The sequence below is a fragment of the Eumetopias jubatus genome, unplaced genomic scaffold (assembly GCF_037043125.1).
Source record: "Eumetopias jubatus isolate StellerSeaLion01/CBP00866 unplaced genomic scaffold, mEumJub1_p1.0 scaffold_3, whole genome shotgun sequence".
Classification (NCBI taxonomy): domain Eukaryota; kingdom Metazoa; phylum Chordata; class Mammalia; order Carnivora; family Otariidae; genus Eumetopias; species Eumetopias jubatus.
Window position 1 is genome coordinate 33,291,254 of NW_028274809.1, and position 20,526 is coordinate 33,311,779.

The 20,526-nt window shown below is 36.6% G+C and overlaps 1 protein-coding gene and 1 pseudogene across 1 annotated transcript in view; both read right to left on the reverse strand.

Annotated features, from left to right (window-relative positions):
* The window catches only part of CARF (calcium responsive transcription factor), a 60,255-nt gene that overhangs the window by 26,032 nt on the left and 13,697 nt on the right, over positions 1 to 20,526 (reverse strand). The window contains exons 3-7 of the mRNA XM_088021588.1: positions 18,840 to 18,957; positions 9,228 to 9,455; positions 5,476 to 5,596; positions 4,259 to 4,388; positions 2,491 to 2,575 (exon numbers count right to left, since the gene is read on the reverse strand). Coding sequence (XP_087877714.1) covers positions 2,491 to 2,575; positions 4,259 to 4,388; positions 5,476 to 5,596; positions 9,228 to 9,455; positions 18,840 to 18,917 — 642 coding nt within the window. The 5' untranslated portion in view covers positions 18,918 to 18,957. The remainder of the gene's footprint in view (positions 1 to 2,490; positions 2,576 to 4,258; positions 4,389 to 5,475; positions 5,597 to 9,227; positions 9,456 to 18,839; positions 18,958 to 20,526) is intronic.
* Positions 14,363 to 14,969, reverse strand: LOC114215957 (protein S100-A10 pseudogene; annotated as a pseudogene).

A 20,526-nucleotide genomic window follows, 5' to 3' on the forward strand; every position in this document is an offset into this window, starting at 1 on the left:
TTCTTAAGCATCTGCCTTCGGCTCAGGTCATGATCCCAGGGTCCTGGGATGGAGCCCCATATCGGGCTCCCTGGGAGCCTGCTTCTTCTCTCCCACTCTCCGTTTGTGTTCCCTCTCTCACTGTGTCTCTCTCTGTCAAATAAAGAAATAAAATCTTTTAAAAATAAATAAATAAATAAATAAATAAATAAATAAATAAATAAATAAAAACCCTCATCAGGGACACCTGGGTGGCTCAGTAGGTTGAGCATCTGACTCTTTTTTTTTGAGCATCTGACTCTTGATTTCAGCTCAGGTCATGATCTCAAGGTCCTGGGATTGAGCCCTGCAACAGCTCTGTGTTCAACAGGGAGTCGGCTTGAGATTCTCTCTTTCCCTCTACCCCTTACCCTGCTCACGCTCTCTCTCTTTCTTTAAAATAATAAATAAATCTTTAAAAAAAAAAACTTTCATCAAACAACAGTAATAGTTCCTTTTGGAAACCAGTGAAAAACTGTAACAAAAAGTGGGAGGGAAAAAATCTATCTACCTACCTATACATACAGACTTTCATAAATATGACTTAGAAAAGCAACAATAGTAAAAATGTCCTACTCAGTATAATACATCACATCATTAGACTTTATTATTAGAACTTTTCACAAAATATTAAAACTGAAGTAATGTTTTCCCCTTCTATTTTGAAAATTTGTTTAAAATAATGAGGCATTTTAATAATTAGTCATCATCACGTATGGTTTACATGTACAAGAGCATGGTCCCTTCCCTCAAAAAGTGTATAGTCTAAATGCTATGTAATGATGAACAAATAATTAAGCAAATAATTTACAACAGTAATGACAATAAATACCAAAGAACTTAAAGAGATAAATAGGTAAAAGCTAAAATAATCATTATTTACAGAAAAGATATATAGGACTTGCATTAGGATTTAAAGAATAGTTAGAAAGGTAAGCAGAAGAAAATAAAATATATTAGGAAATGGAAATAAAAACAAGTCAAGGCAGAGAGAAGGGAAGATTCTGAAGTGTTTGTACAAAGTAGGAAGATAAGGCTAATAAGAATGAATGATGAGCTGCAGAAAAGTAGTAAATAAAGTAGGATAAAGTAATACCAGATTATGCAAGACCTTGAAAGCTATGTATAGTGGTAAATGATATGGAAAAAATAACACTGAACTTACTGGGCAATGAGAAAAAAATAATGAAAGCAATATTTAAAGACAAGTAGTTTTAGAAAACTAGATAGTAGGGCCCAGAAATGGAGGAGTCAAAGAGATTAGAAGGAAGGTTGTCACTATAATTAAGTTCAAGGTGGAGCGCCTGGGTGGCTCACTCGTTAAGTGGCTGCCTTCAGCTCAGGTCATGATCCCAGAGTATTGGGATTGAGCCCGGCATCAGGCTCCCTGATCAGTGGGAAGCCTGCTTCTCCCTCTCCCACCACCCCTGCTTGTGTTTCCTCTTGCTGTCTCTCTCTGTCAAATAAATAAATAAAATCTTTAAAAAAAAAGTTCACGGTAACACAAGTCTGTGGAAGAGGTAGCCCAACCACCTCACAAAAAAAGAGAGATACTTTAAATGAAAAACTAAAAGAATCAGGTGACTACTTTAGTATGGGAAAGGAAGAAATTAATCTAAAACACTGTGCCATGGGGCGCCTGGGTGGCTCAGTTGGTTGGGGGACTGCCTTCAGCTCAGGTCATGATTCTGGAGTCCCAGGATTGAGTCCCGCATCGGGCTCCCTGCTCAGTGGGAAGTCTGCTTCTCCCTCTGACCCTCCTCCCTCTCATGTTCTCTCTCTATCATTCTCTCTCTCAATAAAAAAAAAAAAAAATCTTTAAAAAATAAAACACTGTGCCTGAATGTCTAAGGAAAAGGTATTTGTCATTAAACAGACAAGGAATTTAGGAAGTAGAGCTAGTTGTGACATGGTAATTTCCGTTTAGCACATGGCGAATTTGATGAAATTCAAGTAAAGCTTCGAGTAAGTAGCTTGAGATCTGGGGCAAGACAAAGGGCATGATTAAAGAACCAGTGATATTGATTTCGAAATCATTTTTATAAAAATGAGAGGTGAAAGTTAACAAAGTTGATCAGCTTTCCAAGGGATAAAATGTAGAGAAATAAGACAAGGTCAAACAGCAAAACTTAAAGAGTTTCCATTGAGAATATGAAAAGAAATAAGCAAAAGTAAAGAAAGAGAAGTGATGGTCAAAAAATAAAAAGTAGAAAAACATGATAATGAAGTTTCATGGAAGACAATAGAAAAGAGCTGTAAGAGAAGAAATGACAGTGAAGTATGAAGGGATTTATATGATCTCTGCTTTAACAGAGCTTACAATCTCTAAGGAATAAAAGAATAGATGAGATCAGAGTTAGCACAAAGTATTACAGATACAGTCTATTAGTTGTACTCAAAAGTGGACATTTTGGGATGCATTATAGTGATAATCAATTTAGTGATTCTAGGTAAGGATTATTTTTAACTCACCTCACAGCTCCTAAGACGGCAGGCCCACATAGGTGTATTAGAAGAAAGTGGCTGGAGAGGAGCCAGAAACGGTTCTTCAAGCATTCTGGGACAAGGGAGGAATAAACATAAATATATATTACAAGTTACACACACACAAACACACATACAACATTCAACTGTTTTATCCCCTTAGCCAGTGTTACAGACAATATATTGAAGTCATCAATAAGAAACTGTAATAATAGGGGCACCTAGCTGGCTCAAATGGTATAGCATGCGACTCGATCTTGGAGTCATGAGTTCAAGCCCCAAGCTGGGTGTAGAGTTTACTTAAAAAAATAAATAAATAAAATCTTTTTTTCTTTTTTAAGATTTTATTTATTTATTTGACAGAGAGAGAGACAGCGAGAGAGGGAACACAAGCAGAGGGAGTGGGAGAGGGAGAAGCAGGTTTCCTGCTGAACAGGGAGCCTGAGGCAGGGCTCGATCCCAGGACCCTGTGATCATGACTTGAGCCAAAGGCAGATGCTTAACGACTGAGCCACCCAGGTGCCCCGTAAATAAATAAAATCTTAATTGTAGTAATAATAGAGTTGGTGGGTGTATTAATTATAATTTTCTTTAAACATCACTATTTTATTAACTGCTAAAGCAAAGGCCTAAGTTTCTTCTTCCAAATATCTGTAGCCCCAACAAATTTAAGAGTTTTATATATCTCCCTCAAACTTATTTTGTAGTCTTCTCATTATATAATTGTTTTTCATTTAACAAAAAAATGAGCCAATAAAACATCTTCAGGTGACTTGTTAAGAGTTAACATATTATGTCAAGCTCTAAGACTAAATGTCATAAACATTGTGTTAATTTTTAAATATTGTCTTAAACAGTTAAAAGAATATAAATAATTCAAAACCTATGTCTATATTTGCCTAAATTATTATAAACAATGTTAAGGCAAAAATAAAAGCTGAAACATGTTAACAAAAACACTTAAATACTTTACCAGAGAAATTAAATGCATAAAAAGATGATGAACCATTAAACATTCTAGGAACTAGAATGGATATTTCTTTATTCTAAAAACCCTATCAGTGGGGCACTTGGGTGGCTCAGTTGTTAAGCATCTGCCTTCAGCTCAGGTCATGATCCCGGTGTTCTGGGATCGAGCCCTACGTCGGGCTCCCTGTTCAGCAGGAAACCTGCTTCTCCCTCTCCCACTCCCCCTGCTTGTGTTCCCTCGCTCACTGTGTCTCTCTGTCAAATAAATAAATAAAAATCTTTAAAAAAATTTAAAAAAATAAAAACCCTATTAGTGTCAGATGTTTTCAAATTGCTTCAAAAGATAACAGGCAAGGGGTGCCTTGTGGCTCAGCCGTTAAGTGTCTGCCTTCAGCTCAGGGCATGATCCTGGGGTCGTGGGATCTAACCCTGCATTGGGCTCCCTGCCCAGTGGAGAGCCTGCTTCTCCCTCTCCTTCTGCTGCTCCCCCTGCTTGTGCTCTCTCTCTCTCTCAAATAAATAAATAAATAAATAAAATATATATATAAAGATAACAGGCAAGTGTCACTGAGGAAAAGTAGCACTTTAGACATTATGGCTTCTAGGATAGTCTCCTAGTTGCCAAGATGCAATTAAAATAATTAAAGCTATTTGATAATTTGATGAGTTTATTCTATTTCCTGAATTTCTGATCTTTTCTATAGTCAGCCCACTTTAGATATGATAGTTAAAAAAAAAATTTCCATGATAATTTCAAAACATGAATTCCTCTTTCCCACTGACTCACCTGGCCACTGTCTTTTTGGGTAATGTGACAGATGCTTGTGGATGAAGAGTGTAATTACTGGTATTATCCGCTAGAACATCCACTCTTACAGTTGGTAAATTTCTATCACTGGGTTTCTCTTCAGAGACATCTTAACAGCAGTAACAAGAACAAAGCAACATCAGTATCTTGAATAAGACCACGAGAATGTAACTAACTAGGACTCATACATTTGAAACAGGAAAGGCAAGATATATTCTAAAGATAGCAAAACTTATAATGCTTTGAGAATTTCCCTAATAACTTGTTTAGTTTCAAATTATAATACTGAGTACTGAAATTTTGTAATTAAATTTTTGAAGCTTATACTGAACAGCTAGGATATAAAAGTGGTAGAATAGTTATGTTAATAGTTTCATAATATATAATGTAAATGTAAAACTTTTTCATTTTTTTAATTTTTTTAATTTAAATTCAATTAGCCAACATATAATACATCATTAGTTTCAGACTCTTTTTCATTTCTATATATGTTTATCATTTTGTCTGCAAACTTCTTAAGTTTTAACTATTAACAAAGGTGAAGAATCATATCACTAAGGTAAAAATATCTACTCTAAAACATTAGCTATGAATGAACGATGAAACAGTGTAGCTATGGTGTTAGAAAAGAGATTGAAAAAGATGGAAAAGGAAGGGAAGTAAAAGAAGAGAACTAACAGGGATATTATCTAATAGGTTAAGAAAGAGTAAAAATATGGGGAGCATAATTCTCCTTTCTGAATCTGAAGGAAAAAGAAAAGAGGAAAAGAGCAAAGAGGATGAAAAGAATAGTTAAATAAAAGAGTAATGAGTCACATGGCTAACAATAATATTGATAAAAATATAAATGTAAAAATTTCTTCAAAGCTATTAGCACTATATTCTTGTTATTGTTGCTGTTATTATTACTGTTATTGTAATAAAGAAGAATTTATTTTATGCTCACTGGTCATTTGGGAGGAAGCAAGAGTCAACCAGCTTCACAGAATTCCAAAATGAAATAGACAGCTAACCTAGACAGGAGTTGAAAAATGAACTTGAAATTTATTTGGGCTAAGAAACTTTTTCTAATTATTCAGTTCACAATCTTACCAAAGAGATCAATTTTAGCACTGACTTTCATGAGGTGATTTTTCTGAAATATACATTTGTTCTTTAAAACATTCTCAAATCCCTTATATCCCATGATTACTCACCCCGAGGACTATTCACATCCACAAGCTGCCCCTGAGGTATAATCACTTGTGCCATTCCTGTCTGGGTAGATGGAATTACACGTAGCACCTGCCCATTTTCTGACGGGTTGGCAACAATCATCTTGGAAGCATTAAAAAAGAAATCAAATGCATAAGCCAACAATGATTGAACAGAATTATTACTTAAATAGATGATTAAAGACATGCCTATCTGTATGGTAGATACTATCATTTCCCTCATTTTGTAGATGAAAACACTGAGGTACTTAAAAATTTTTTTCCAAAGTTTTGGAACTGGTAAGTGGTAAAGCTAGGATTCAAAAAAAGCAGTTTGACCCTATGTCCTATGATCTTAACCACCTATGGTCTTAATCATTACACATGTATGAGGTCTAATTACTTAATAATGTGAACAAGGCTCTGACTGGACTTAATATATTTACTTTTTTCTACTTACTATATTATATCCCTATGTGTTTGAATTATTTGTGTAGTAATCATTTGCTCATTTTAAGTCACTTTCATTAGTTTAAAACAGTACCTTGTTATATGTCTAATTAAATAAATTTATTTTTATATCTCTGAATTTATATATTTCCTGTCTTGGTACATAAGGAATACCACAGAATGCCCAAAAAGTCTGAAAATATAAGAAAAATCATTTATTATTTCCTTTTTTTCCTTCAGTTTAACAACTGAATCCATTATATTAAATTTAGAGAACTGTCAATTAAAAGGGTGTCTGAAGCTGAAGAAAAACAATTTTAAGCCTATCATTTGAAAAATAAAACTAATATATTATTTGAAAATAAATTTATCCTAAATTTCCAGACTTTTCAGACACCCTGTAAACTTTATTACCTAATACACTACTCTTCTATTGACACAGTGTTACTGTTTTACCGAAAGTCGCTAGCCTCAATTCTCCCTCAAATAATATTTTGCAATCATTCCAACCCACTTTCCAAGACTGCCTTTTTGCTATGTAAAACATGAAAACATTACTGATGCCTGATAGAGACTGCAGTCCTAGTTTTAAGAGGGTCATTTGAGAAAATTTTAATTTGGAAAAAAAAAGCTAAATTTGAAAAAAACTTCAACAAAGTAGATGCTTTAAGTATAATTGTAAACATCTCCCAGAAATTAAGAGTAGGAATTGTTTCCCTCCCCCAATGCTTATCAAGTTTCTTGAGATAAAAATATCTTGACTACCTCTTATCACTTCATCATGAAAAAGCAACTGTAAACTCTGATGATGATAACTGCTTTACATTTGTTGAGTGCATACTAAGTGACAAGACTTTACATGCATTACTGTATTTAATCCTCATCACATGTATATGAAGCATATACATTTTATACTTTAGAATACTGTCATAAGAGGTTATACAACTCATGCAGATAACAGAGTTATACAGTGGTGAGTTGAAATTCAAACCCAAATTCAAACAACTGTTCTGTACTGCTTCCCATTATCTGATGATGTTATTTAACCTAAAAAAAAAGACAAAAAATACTGCTGGACTTTAAAAGGCAAGAGTAATAACACGATTTTAAATTCTTTTCTCCTAAATAAGATTAAACGTTTGTGAAAAATATTCCATTCATTCTTAGAAAATAAGACTGCTCTGGTTACTACTAAATCCAAATAAAACACATATATTTACAATTTATTCAATCATATGAAAATTTCATAATTAAGAATGATCTGTGGAATATCGTCTTAATTTTGAAAATATGTTTCCTATGCATAGTGGAGAAGAGTCTCCTCCATTTCCTCTTTCTTAGCTAATTCTACCTGGTACCTAAAAAACTATTTTCAGTTCATGTAATTTGATAATGGTGACAATAATATTACTTTTCCTATTTAAAAAAAGTTAATTATCTTTAATCTTTGCTATGAAAACAGAGTTTTGAAAAGTCATCTGTTGCAATGCATTCTATTTGAGGCAGACCATAAACATTATCAGAAAACCTTGAAAAAAAAAAGAAAACCTTGGCTAATAAGTAGTCATATTTACTGGGCTCTTTGTGTACTGTACAATACATCTAATAGATCCAAAATACCATCCCTGCTTTGCTTTATAACTTCTTCATTTGTTGCAGATTCACTCACTACTGAATCTTTACTACTTCCTTGATAACTTCTACATTAAAAAAACATTAAAAAAACATTAAAAAGAGCTCCATTTGGTGGAAGATGTTGAAAATGGGAAAGACCATGCATATATAGGGGCAGGGGTTTTATGAGAAATCTCTGTATCTTCCATTCAGTTTTGCTTTGAACCTAAAACTGCTCTAAAAAATAAAGTCTATTAAAACAAACAAAAACCCTGAAAAGTTCCACTAAGTTTCCCAAAACATCACCACTTTCTGATCATTGGTTCTTTGAAGAAAATACTTTTTTTTAAAAAAGATTTTATTTATTTATTTGAAAGAGTGAGACACAGCGAGAGAGAGAACACAAGCAGTGGGAGTGGGAGAGGGAGAAGCAGGTTCCTTGCTGAGCAGGGAGCCCAATGGGGGGCTTGATCCCAGGACACTGGGGTCATGACCTGAGCCAAAGGCAGTCGCTTAACGACTGAGCCACCCAGGCGCCCCGAAAATACTTTCTTATACTCTATGTTTCTTACTCTTATTCCATGCTTCATGCCATAGGTTTTCTATTTCATAGCTTCAGATAACCCTCTGTATCATCTTTTACCCCAGACAATGTAAAATCACCGTTATGACCATTTTGTAAAGAAAGTTTAATAAAATTGCAAAGAGAATGGGAACTCTAACATTTTTTAGACTCAAACAAATAAATGACTTTAATGTGCTTTTTAAGAAAGCTACCATGTGTAAAATGATAACCCTTCATACAATAGCATATAGATTAACTCTAGAATGCTCTAGACTAGAAACAAAAGAGGGATTAATTTTAGGTAAAATGGTTGCTCACTTGTGATGTAATTTATAATTGAAATTATAATTTTTGAAATAATTTTTATTATGTAATTAATAAGTATCCATTGTAGAAAATTTGGAAAACAGGTAAACAAAAGATACATTATTCTTCATATTATTAATGTAAGGATATTCTTATTAACCAGAGAGAAACTTAGTTTTTCTCAGTAATTCTCTTTAATTTCAATCAAAACCATCTTTTATTTCTTCTATTCAAACTATAAACTTGGCCATGAATACTTCAGCTAACAGTTTAAAGCAGCATTCTCACCTTTATATGCATGACACATATATATCTACCCATCAGCAAGTATGTCTAACTGCCAGTATACCACTGGTACCTCCACTGCTTTCTTTTGCTTCAAGAAGGCATACCAGCCTGTGGTATAAAGTCACTAAGCAAGTTAGTGACTGATAGGTAGATAAAGCAATAACCTTGAGTTCAGTCAAAGGTATACAAAAAATAAATATAAGTTACATGTAAACTCTGGCACTAGTACAGATTTTGATACATTTCCAATTGATCTTAAAGTGACAATGTACCTAGATGAAGTGACTGGTAAATAGTGGTTTAACGTTCTATTAGTAGTCCTAAAAGAAAATCTTTTGAAATCTTCGCATAACAAAATGAACGTCATGGAAACAGTATTTTCAAAGCAATGCAAGTCAACAGTTTCAAGAAATTAAGGTCATCTAGTAAGGTTAATATATTTTGCTAAACAGCATAAAACTGGTTATTTATAAAATACACTCGTAATGTATGGTGATTAACATAATAAAAAATTAAAAAAAAATACACTCACCATTTGTGCATTAGAATCCCCCAATGACTGGAGTTCATATTGAATAGGCTGCTCATTTTGGTCCACTAGATGGAAGTGTTCTGCAGAAAGAGTCTGTGTCTGAGTCAGGGCCCCTGGTATATTCTGTGATGTGAGTGAATTATCTGCTTCATGAGAGGTGATGGGTAAAACTCTAGGAGAACCATTCTGTCCAAAGGAAGGATCCCTGGAGTCCATACAGGTTAGATGCTTTTGCAAAGGAAAAAAAAAAAAGCACATGGGTGTTTGTAAAATATGTCACAATTTGTATTTTTTAATTTTTTAAAAAGATTTTTTATTTTTATTATGTTCAGTTAGCTACCATATAGTACATCATTAGCTTTTGATGTAGTGTTCAATGATTCATTAGTTGCATATAACACCCGTGCTCATCACATGTGCCCTCCTTAATACCCAACACCCGGCTACCTCATCCCCTTATCCCCCCCTCCTTTCTGAAACCCTCAGATTGTTTCCCCGAGTCCACAGTCTCTCATGGTTCATCTCTCCATCCGATTTCCAACCCCCTTCATTTCTCCCTTCCTTCTCCTAATGTCCTCCATGCTCTTCCTTATGTTCCACATATGAGTAAAACCATATGATAATTGTCTTTCTCTGCTTGACTTATTTCACTTATATAATCCCCTTCAGTTCCATCCATGTTGATGCAAATGGTGGGTATTCATCCTTTCCGGTGACTGAGTAATATTCCATTGTATATATGGACCACATCTTCTTTATCCATTCATCTGTTGAAGGCCATCTCGGCTCCTTCCACAGTTTGGCTATTGTGGACATTGCTGCTATGAACATGGGGGTGCATGTGCCCCTTCTTTTCACTCCATCTGTATCTTTGAGGTAAATACCTAGTAGTACAATTGCTGGGTCGTAGGGTAGCTCTATTTTTAACATCTTGAGGACCCTCCATACTGTCTTCCAGAGTGGCTGCACCAGCGTGCAGTCCCACCAACAGTGTAGGAGGGTTTCCCTTTCTCCACTTCCTAAAATTTGTTGTTGCTTGTTTTGTTAATTTTTGCCATTCTAATTGGTGTAAGGTGGTATCACATTGTGGTTTTGATTTGTATTTCCATGATGGCTAGTGATGTTGAACATTTTTTCATGTGTTTGTTAGCCATTTGTATGTCTTCTTCGGAGAAATGTCTGTTCATGTCTTCTGCCCATTTTTTGACTGGATTATTTGTTTTTTGGGTGTTGAATTTGAGAAGTTCTTTTTTTTTTTAAATATTTTATTTATTTATTTGACAGAGAGAGACACAGCGAGAGAGGGAACACAAGCAGAGGGAGTGGGAGAGGGAGAAGCAGGCTTCCTGCGGAGCAGGGAGCCCCATGCAGGGCTCAATCTCAGGACCCTGAGACCAGGACCCGAGCTGAAGGCAGACACCTAATGACTGAGCCACCCACGTGCCCCGAGTTTGAGAAGTTCTTTATAGATCTTGGATACAAGCCCTTTATCCATAATGTCATTTGCAAATATCTTCTCCCATTCTGTGGGTTGCCTCTTAGTTTTGTTGATTGTTTCCTTTGCTGTGCAGAAGCTTTTTATCTTGATGAAGTCCCAAAAGTTCATTTTTGCTTTTGTTTCCCTTGCCTTTGGAGATGTGTCTTGAAAGAAGTTGCTGTGGCCAATGTCAAAGAGGTTACTGCCTGTGTTCTCCTCTAGGATTTTGATGGATTCTTGTCTCACATTTAGGTCTTTCATCCGTTTTGAGTTTATCTTTGTGTAAGGTATAGGAGAATGGTTGTTTCATTCTTCTGCATGTGACTGCCCGATTTTCCCAGCATCATTTATTGAAGAGACTGTCTTTTTACCATTGGATATTCTCTCCTGATTTGTTGAAGATTAGTTGACCATAGAGTTGAGGGTCCATTTCTGGGGTCTCTATTCTGTTCCATTGATCTATGTGTCTGTTTTTATGCCTATACCATGCTGTCTTGATGATCATATAGTTTGAAGTCAGGCATTGTGATGCCCCCAGCTTTGGTTTTCTTTTTCAACAATCCCCTGGCGATTTGGGGTCTTTTCTGGTTCCATACAAATTTTAAAATTGTTTGTTCCAGCTCTGTGAAAAATGTCGATGGTATTTTGAAAGGGATTGCATTGAAAATGTAGATTACTCTGGGCAGCATAGACATTTTCACAATGTTTATTCTTCCAATCCATGAGCATGGAATGTTTTTCCATCTCTTTGTGTCTTCCTCAATTTGTTTCATAAGTGTTCTGTAATTTGTAGACTACAGATCCTTTACCTCTTTGATTAGGTTTATTCCTAAATACTTTATGGGGTTTGGTGCTATTGTAAATGGAATCAATTCCTTAATTTCTCTTTCTTCAGTCACATTGTTAGTGTATAGAAATGCAACTGATTTCTGTGCATTGATTTTGTATCCTGCCATGTTGCTGAATTGTAGTATGAGTTCTAGTAATTTGGGGGTGGAGTCTTTTGGGTTTCCACATAAAGTATCATGTCATCTGCAAAGAGAGTTTGATTTCTTCCTTGCCAATTTGAATGCCTTCTATTTCTTTTTGTTGTCTGATTGCTGAGGCTAGGACTTCTAGTACTATGTTGAACAAAGGTGGTGAGAGTGGGCATCCCTGTCATTATGTTCAGTTAGCTACTGCATTAGCTACATCATTAGCTTTTGATGTAGTGTTCCTGATCTTAAGGGAAAAGCTCTTAGTTTTTTCCCCACTGAGAATGATATTCGCTGTGGGCTTTTCACAGATGGCTTTTATGATATTTAGATATATTCCCTCTACCTCTATATTTTGAAGAGTTTTAATCAGGAAAGGATGCTGTATTTTGTCAAATTCTTTTTCTGCATCAATTCAGAGGATCATATGGTTCTTTCTTTTCTTTTATTAATGTGCTCTATCACGTTGATTGATTTGCGAATGTTGAGCCACCCTTGCATGCCAAGAATAAATCTCACTTGGTCGTGGTGAATAATCCTTTTAATGTACTGTTGGATCCTATTGGCTAGAATCTTGTTGAGAATTTTGGCATCCAAGTTCATCAGGGATATTGGTCTATAATTCTCCTTTTTGATGGTGTCTTTGCCTGGTTTTGGGATCAGGGTAATGCTGGCTTCATAGAACGAGTTTGGAAGTTTTCCTTCTGTAACAGCATCAGTAGAATAGGTATTATTACTTCTTTAAATGTTTGGTAGAATTCCCCTGGGAATCCTCTGGCCCTGGACTCTTGTCTTTTGGGAGGGTTTAGATTACTGCTTCAATTTCATTACTGATTATTGGTCTACTGAGATGGTCTATTTCTTCCTGTTTTAGTCTTGGTAGTTGTTTTTTTTTAAGATTTTATTTATTTATTTGACAGAGAGAGAGAGAGACAGTGAGAGTGGGAACACAAGGAGAAGGAGTGGGAGAGGGAGAAGCAGGCTTCCCACCGAGCAGGGGGCCTGATGCAGGGCTCGATCCCAGGACCCTGGGATCATGACCCAAGCCAAAGGCAGATGCTTAACAACTGAGCCACCCAGGCACCCCTCAGTCTCGGTAGTTTATGTTTCCAGGAAGGCATCCATTTCTTCCATGTTGCTTAATTTTTTGGCATATAGTTGCTGGTAATAATTTCTAATAATTGTTTCTATTTCCTTGGTGTTAGTCGTGATCTCTCCCCTTTCATTCATGATTTTATTAATTTGGGTCCTTTTTCTTTTCTTTTGGATAAGTCTGGCCAGAGGTTTATCGATCTTATTAATTCTTTCAAAGAACGAGCTTCTAGTTTCATTGATCTGTTCTACTGTTTTTCTGTTTTCTATTTCATTGATCTCTGCTCTAATCTTTATTACTTCTCTTCTCCTACTTGGTTTAGGTTTTATTTGCTATTCTTTCTCCAGCTCCTTTAGGTGTAAGATTAGTTTATGCAATTGGGATTTTTCTACTTTTTTGAGAGAGGCTTGGATGGCTATGTATTTCCCTCTTAGGACCGCCTTTGTAGTATCCTACAGGTTTGGGAGATGTGTTTTCGTTCTCATTAGTTTCCATGAGTTCTTTAAGTTCTTCTTTAATTTCCTGATTGACCCAATCATTCTTTAGCAAGATGCTCTTTAACTTCCAAGTGTTTGAACTCCTTCCAAATTTCTTCTTGTGATTGAGTTCCAGTTTCAAAGCACCATAGTCTGATAACATGCAGGGAATAATCTCAATCTTTTGGTATTGGTTGAGACCTGATTTGTGACCCAGCATGTTGTCTAGTCTGGAGAAAGTTCCATGTGTATTCGAGAAGAATGAGTATTCTGTTGTTTTAGGGTGGAATGTTTTGTATATATCTACAACGTCCATCTAGTCCAATGTGTCATTCAAAGCTCTTGTTTCTTTGTTGATTTTCTGCTTAGATGATCTGTCCATTGCTGAGAGTGGAGTGTTAAGGTCTCCTACTATTAATGTATTATTATCAATATGATTCTTTATTTTGGTTAACAGCTGGCTTATGTAATCGGCTGCTCCTATGTTGGGGGCATAGATATTTACAATTGTTAGATTTTCTTGTTGGATAGATCCTTTAAGTATGATATAGTTCCCCTCTACATCTCTTACTATAGTCTTTGGTTTAAAATCTAATTTGTCTGATATGAGAATTGTTACCCCAGCTTTCTTTTGAGGTCCGTTGGCATAATAAATGGTTCTCCATCCCCTCACTTTCAATCTGGAGGTGTCTTTAGGTTCAAAATGAGTCTCTTGTAGACAGCATGTGGATGGGTCCTGTCTTTGTATCCAATCTGCAATCCTGTGTCATTTCATGGGAGTATTTAGGCTGTTCATGCTGAGAGTAACTACTGAAAGTTATGAATTTAGTGCCATCATATTGCCTGTACAGTCCCTGTTTCTATAGATTGCCTCTGTAAATTTCTGGTCTATATTACTCTTGGGGTCTTCTTTTATAGAATCCCCCTTAATATTTCTTGCAGGGCTGGCTTGGTGGTCACATAGTCTTTCAATTTCTGCTGGTCCTGGAAGCTCTTTGTCTCTCCGTCCGTTCTGAAGGACAGCCTTGCTGGATAAAGTATTCTTGGCTGCATGTTCCTCTCATTTAGTACCTTGAATTTTTTTTTTTTTTTTTGAGGAAATGAAGAACGAATTTGTTTATTGAGGGTAAGGGTGCAAGCAATATAAAAATCAAAAGCTTATCTGACTTTTCTTTCTCTGCTTCTCAAATGGGGGTTGGATTTTATTTGTACATTTTCTAAGGGTCCCAATCTGCTCATGGAATCCTTTATACAGGGGGAAGCTGTGGGGCAGATTCCTAGAGACCCTTCGGGAGAACTCTCATTGGGTGGGCAGGAGTGTTGCTCATGTTGCCTACTTCTTTCCCTTCTGCTTCATGTGTATTACAAAATAGTCATTGCATGCGATGGTGAGCCCAGCAATTAGAGAGAAGCTCTGGAAGCCCACTTTGCCGTCTCGGCACTGGTCCAGGTCCTTCATTATTTTGTGCACGGCCAGAGGGTCTTTTTGATTTTCCAAAAATCCAGGGAACTCCTTTTCCATGAGTACTCTCAGGTCCTCCTTTGTTAAATAGCCTTTATCCCCAGCAAACTTGTGAAATGTGAACATCATGGTTTCCATGGCGTGTTCCATTTGAGATGGCATTTTGGTGAGGTCTGTTGAAACCTTGGCCTGAGGCGCAGCTGGGACGATTGGCTGGCTGGGACGCACGGCCAGTCAGTACCTTGAATATTTCTTGCCAGCTCTCTCTGGTTTTCTAGGTCTCTGTAGAGAGGTCTGACGTTATTCTGATGTTCCTCCCTCCATACATAAGAAATCTTCTCCCCCCCGCCCCCCCGGCCCCAGCTGCTCTCAGGATAGCTTCCTTGGCTCTAAGATTAGCAAGTTTTACTATTATGTGCCAGGGTATTTGTCTACTTTTATTGATCTTGGGAGAGGTCCTCTCTTGCCTCTTGGACACAAATGCTTGTTTCTTTCCCCAGATTAGGGAAGTTCTCAGCTATGATTTGCTCAAATATTATCTTCTAGTCCTCTCTCTCTCCACCCCCTCAGGGATCCCAATAATTCTGACAATGGAACATTTCATGGCATCATGGATCTCTCTAAATCTGTTCTCATGGGCTTCTAGTTGTTTATCCCAGTCTTCCTCAGCTTTCCTTCCTATCAGCTTATCTTCTTAGATCACTAATTTGTTCTTCTGCCTCATTTACCCTGGCCGTTAGAATATCCAGTTTAGACTGCATCTCATTCGTAGCATTTTTAAGTTTGGCCTGATTAGATTTCATTTCTGCCCTAAGAGATTCTATATTGTTGCTAATGGTTTTCTCAAGACTAGCTATTGCCTTCATAACTGCTACCCTGAAGTCTATCTCTGACACCTTGCTTATACCCCTAACCATTAGGTCTGCAGCAAAGGCCAAAGTCTCTGGTTCTTTTCTTTGTTGGGAGTTCCTCCTCCTAGTCATTCTGTTGAAGGATGGTTCAGGGAATGTACAGAGTCCAAAATATCAACCACGACCCAAGCAAGATGCAGCCTAGGAAAATATGGAGTGGTTGGAAGCCACCACCGAAAAAACAAAGCCAAAATGAAACCGGAGAATAAAATTTATAGAATTAAAAAAAAATTTTTTAATTAAAAATTAAAAAAAGGGGGGGAGTGAAGGAAAGGGGGATACATATAATCCCTCAGTCTGGACAAAGTAGGGTGTTTCAGTTTTTCCTGGGTGTATTTTGTTCTGGTTGCTAAAGGGCACTACTTCCCAAAATTACAAGGAAAGTGAAAGTAAAACTGGTATATATAATATTGAAAAGGGAAAAAGAGACTACACTAAAGCATATATCTATATTTTAAAAATATAGGTGTGAAAAAATAAAAGCTAAAAAGTTACTATGAATTATAAGTTGATATATTGAAAATCTGGTTGAAATGAGAAAAAGGTAAAAAGAAAAAACAGAAGCATAAGAATAAAAAGAAAAAGGGAGCTGTATCTGAAAAATACACAAGCTGTTAGGCAATGCCTGGAGCTCAATATACTATTTTCCCCTGATGTTGGGGTTTTACAGTTTTATGGGGGTTTTACAGTTTTATGGGGGCCTTGGGTTGGCTCCTCTTGTTCTTCCAGCCTGTCTTCTGGGGGAGGGGCCTGTCACACTGTTTCTCAGGAACGCTGCTTGGGTAGAGTTGCCCTGCCTCTTGTGGGGGGGCGGGGAGGCTAGGCTCCGTGGAAACTGGTTTTTTAAGCTTTGGTCCTCTGGCAGCTTTCTGTGCCTCTTCTGAGGGTCAGAGCAAAAATGGCCACACCCAGATCTCTGTCCCAGAGCGGAGAAATCAGTCTGCTCTTCTCTGAACCCTCCGGAATACACAGTCTCCCTTTCTGTAGGTGCTGCTGAAAACTGCAGCCTCCTGTGAGGGGTGCGCGCCCACAGCAACCTTCTCAGTGGTCGACCCAGGGGCCTGGGCTTGTCTCTGCCCTTTGTGCTTCTAAAACCACAAGCGGTCCTGGGTCCACGCACGTGCATCCGCAGCGCCTGGATTCTGTCTGAGTGCTGCTCTAAAGCCCTTTCCCAGCCATTACCACTCTGAGTTTTTGTCCGCTCCGGTACAAGACACTTTTGCCTGCATATTCATGACTCTGCCCTTCCTACCTCGCGAGAGGCAGCATTTTTCTGCTTGTAGAGATCCAGATATATATGCTTACATCTCAGGCTGATTTCGTGGGTGTTCAAAATGGTTTGGTAGGTATCCAGCTAAATTCAGGGGACCAGCTGAAACAGGGTCCCCTACTTCTCCGCCATCTTGTCCCCCTCAAAAGATTTTATTTTTAAGTAATTTCTACACCCCAATGGGGCTCGAACTCACAACCTCAAGATCAAGCGTAGCATGCTCTACCAACTAAACCAGCCCGGTACCCCTAATGTTACAATTAAAAAAAAAAAAAGAATGTTTATCAGCCACTGTGGGAAACAGTATGGAGGTTCCTCAAAAAATTAAAAATAGAACTACCCTATAATCCAGTAATCACACTACTGGGTATTTACCCAAATATACAAAAACACTAATTCAAAGGGATACACAAACCCTTATGTTTATAGCAGCATTATTTACAATAGCCAAATTATGGAAACAGCCCAAGTGACCAATGACTGACGAATGGATAAAGATGTGGTATAAGACACAACGGAATATTACTCAGCCATAAAAAAAGAATGAAATCTTGCCATTTGCAACAACATGGATGGAGCTAGAGAGTATAATACTGAGTGAAGTCAGTCAGAGAAAGACAAATACATGATTTCACTCATATATGGAATTTAAGAAACAAAACAAATGAGCAAAGGGAAAAAAGAGAGAGAAAGAGAGAAACCAAGAAATAGACTCTTGATAATAGAGAATATACTGATGGTTACCAGAGCAGCGAGCGGGGGGAGAGTTGGGGGGGGACCATGGGCAGATGGGCTAAATAGGAGATGGGGATTAAGGAATGCACTTGTTTTTGGTTTTGTTTTTTTGTTTTGTTTTTACAATTTTTTAAAGTAGGCTCCATGCCCAATCCAGGGCCCAAACTAACAACTCTGAAATTAAGACCTGAGCTGAGATCAATAGTCAGATGCCTAACCTTAGACTGAGTCATCCAGGTGCCCCAGGAGTGCACTTTTGATGAGCACCGGGTGATGTATGAAACCGTTGAATCCATATATTATACACCTGAAACTAATATAATATGTTAACTATACTGGAATTTAAAATAAAATATATAGAATTCTATAATAAAAATGGAAAGATTCATTTTTCAGTTAATTATTCACTTCACTTTTTTTTTTTTTTAAGATTTTATTTATTTATTTGGCAGAGAGAGACACAGCAAAAGAGGGAACACAAGCAGGGGGAGTGGGAGAGGGAGAAGCAGGCTTCCTGAGGAGCAGGGAGCCCGACGCGGGGCTTGATCCCAGGACCCTGGGACCATGACCTGAGCCGAAGGCAGACGTTTAACCACTGAGCCACCCAGGCGCCCCTCACTTCACTTTTCATAAGAGTTGTCAATTCACACAGACTGATATAGACAGAAAGCAGTTCTTAAGTGAAATTGTTGATTTTTTATATTTTATTTCAATTTTACTGAAATAAAGTTGTCCATGGGAACACAACCTGAAATCATGATATGTAATTCAAAATACAGATTTTTCTTTATATATAGATTTTTATGAATACAAAATTTTATAATATAGAGCTTTACTTAAAAATAAAGCTCTATATTAATTAAAAGTAAAGCTCATATTATAAAATTAAACATATGATAGAATTGTGGATAAATTGTAACAGTCTTAAATACATTAAATATAATACTATTTCTTATATATTAAAAAGTTATTAAATGGGGGCACCTGCATGTCTCAGTTGGTTAAGTATCTGCCTTTGGCTCAGGTCATGATCCCAGGGTCCTAGGACTGAGCCCCACATTGGTCTCCCTGCTAAGCAGGGAGCTTATTTCTCCCTCTCCCTCTGCCTGCCACTCCCCCTGCTTATGCTCTTTCTCTGTCAAATAAATAAATAAAATCTTTAAAAAAAAAAGTTGTTAAATGGAATGGAAAAAAGTTCCCAGTTGAATTCCTACCTCATATACCTGAGAATCTGTTTCTGATTCTTCAGAATCATTATGGTTGACTCTTAGCGAATCATTAGATTGTTCCATGCTGGTATATTCAATTCCATTTTCTTCTATTATTTAATAGCTGAAAAAAAATTTAAGTATCTGCTTAAAGCACTTAACATTTTTATGGAATGTTTGTCTTAAATCTCACATTTCCCCTCTGTTACCCCATACAATTCAGGTTAAATCATTTCCATTCTACAGATTAATAAACATTTTTTTTTAAATGACTTGCCAAGGCACCAGAATACATTCAAAGCAAAACAGAGATTACCATTATGTAGTTCCCTCAACCTACCCTTAATTACACTCAATGTACTGATTGATTAAGATTGTTGTTATGGGACAGATACTTTTACCCTTTCAAATACTTCTAAAATTCTTATTTTACAAATATTTAATGCAAATAAAGGTTCTTAATTTTATGAGTGGGGCATGCACTATTGTAGCAGTAGATACTTTTAGAAAAGATATTTTGGTATAGACAGAAATTATATACACATAGTGTATAGAAATTATATAGAAATTATATACACATAGATGATAATACACATCATACCACTAATACTGGGTTGACAAACTTTAAAAATGAAGAAATATGTATTCCAAAATGTTTGAGCCATTTAGGCCTAGTAAAGTGATTAGCTTTGGTGGTGATTTTGTCTTTACACACACACGCACATGCACACACACATGCATGCACACTGCCCACTGGGGATATTTGGCAACGTCTGGAAATATTTTTGGTTGTCGGAACTGGGAGGGAAGTCCTACTAGAATCTAATGGGGAGCAGGGGTACTGCTAAATATTTTGGAATGCTCACAGCAGCCCCCACAACAAAGATGTCAGTGATGCTGAGGTTCAGAAATCCTGGCCTAATATATTACAGTGAATACTGGATTCTGCATTACCTGAAAGGAATGATGATTTAAGTCTCAAAATTGGAGTAAAGTCAAAACAAAACTGGTGAAGAATACCACTGAAAAATTTATAATATAAAATAAACTTCATAGAACCCACACATTTTATTTTTCATAAGACAGCATAATTGTTTTTTAAAAATCCTGAAAATTTTATCTGTAAATTAACATGCATTAAATTGAACTTCCTTTTTCTGTTTTTTGCTGTATAGTTCTATGGATTTTAACACATGTAACCACATCACAGGATATACAATAATAAAATCATCCTATGCCCTAAATTAAATTTATACCTTGTACTCAGTTGGTATATATATTTGAACACACTGGGGGTGCCTGGGTGGCTCAGTTGGTTAAGCAGCTGCCTTCGGCTCAGGTCATGATCCCTGGGTCCTGGGATCAAGCCCCGCATCGGGCTCCCTGCTCAGCGGAGAGCCTGCTTCTCCCTCTCCCTCTGCCTGCCTCTCTGCCTACTTTTACTCTCTCTCTATCTCTCTGTCAAATAAATAAAATCTTAAAAAAAAAAAAGAACACACTGAAAACTTATTTTTCTGTGATAGCATCCACACATACATTTGTAAAATTAACCATTTCAGAAAATCTACAAGGTTTGCCACTTCATATTTCCAAAATATTATAAATACTTCTACTCAAATATAAATTATAATAAGTTAAAATCAATCTTATTTTTAATATATAACTTTAAAATATCTTAAAATTGTTTAAGATT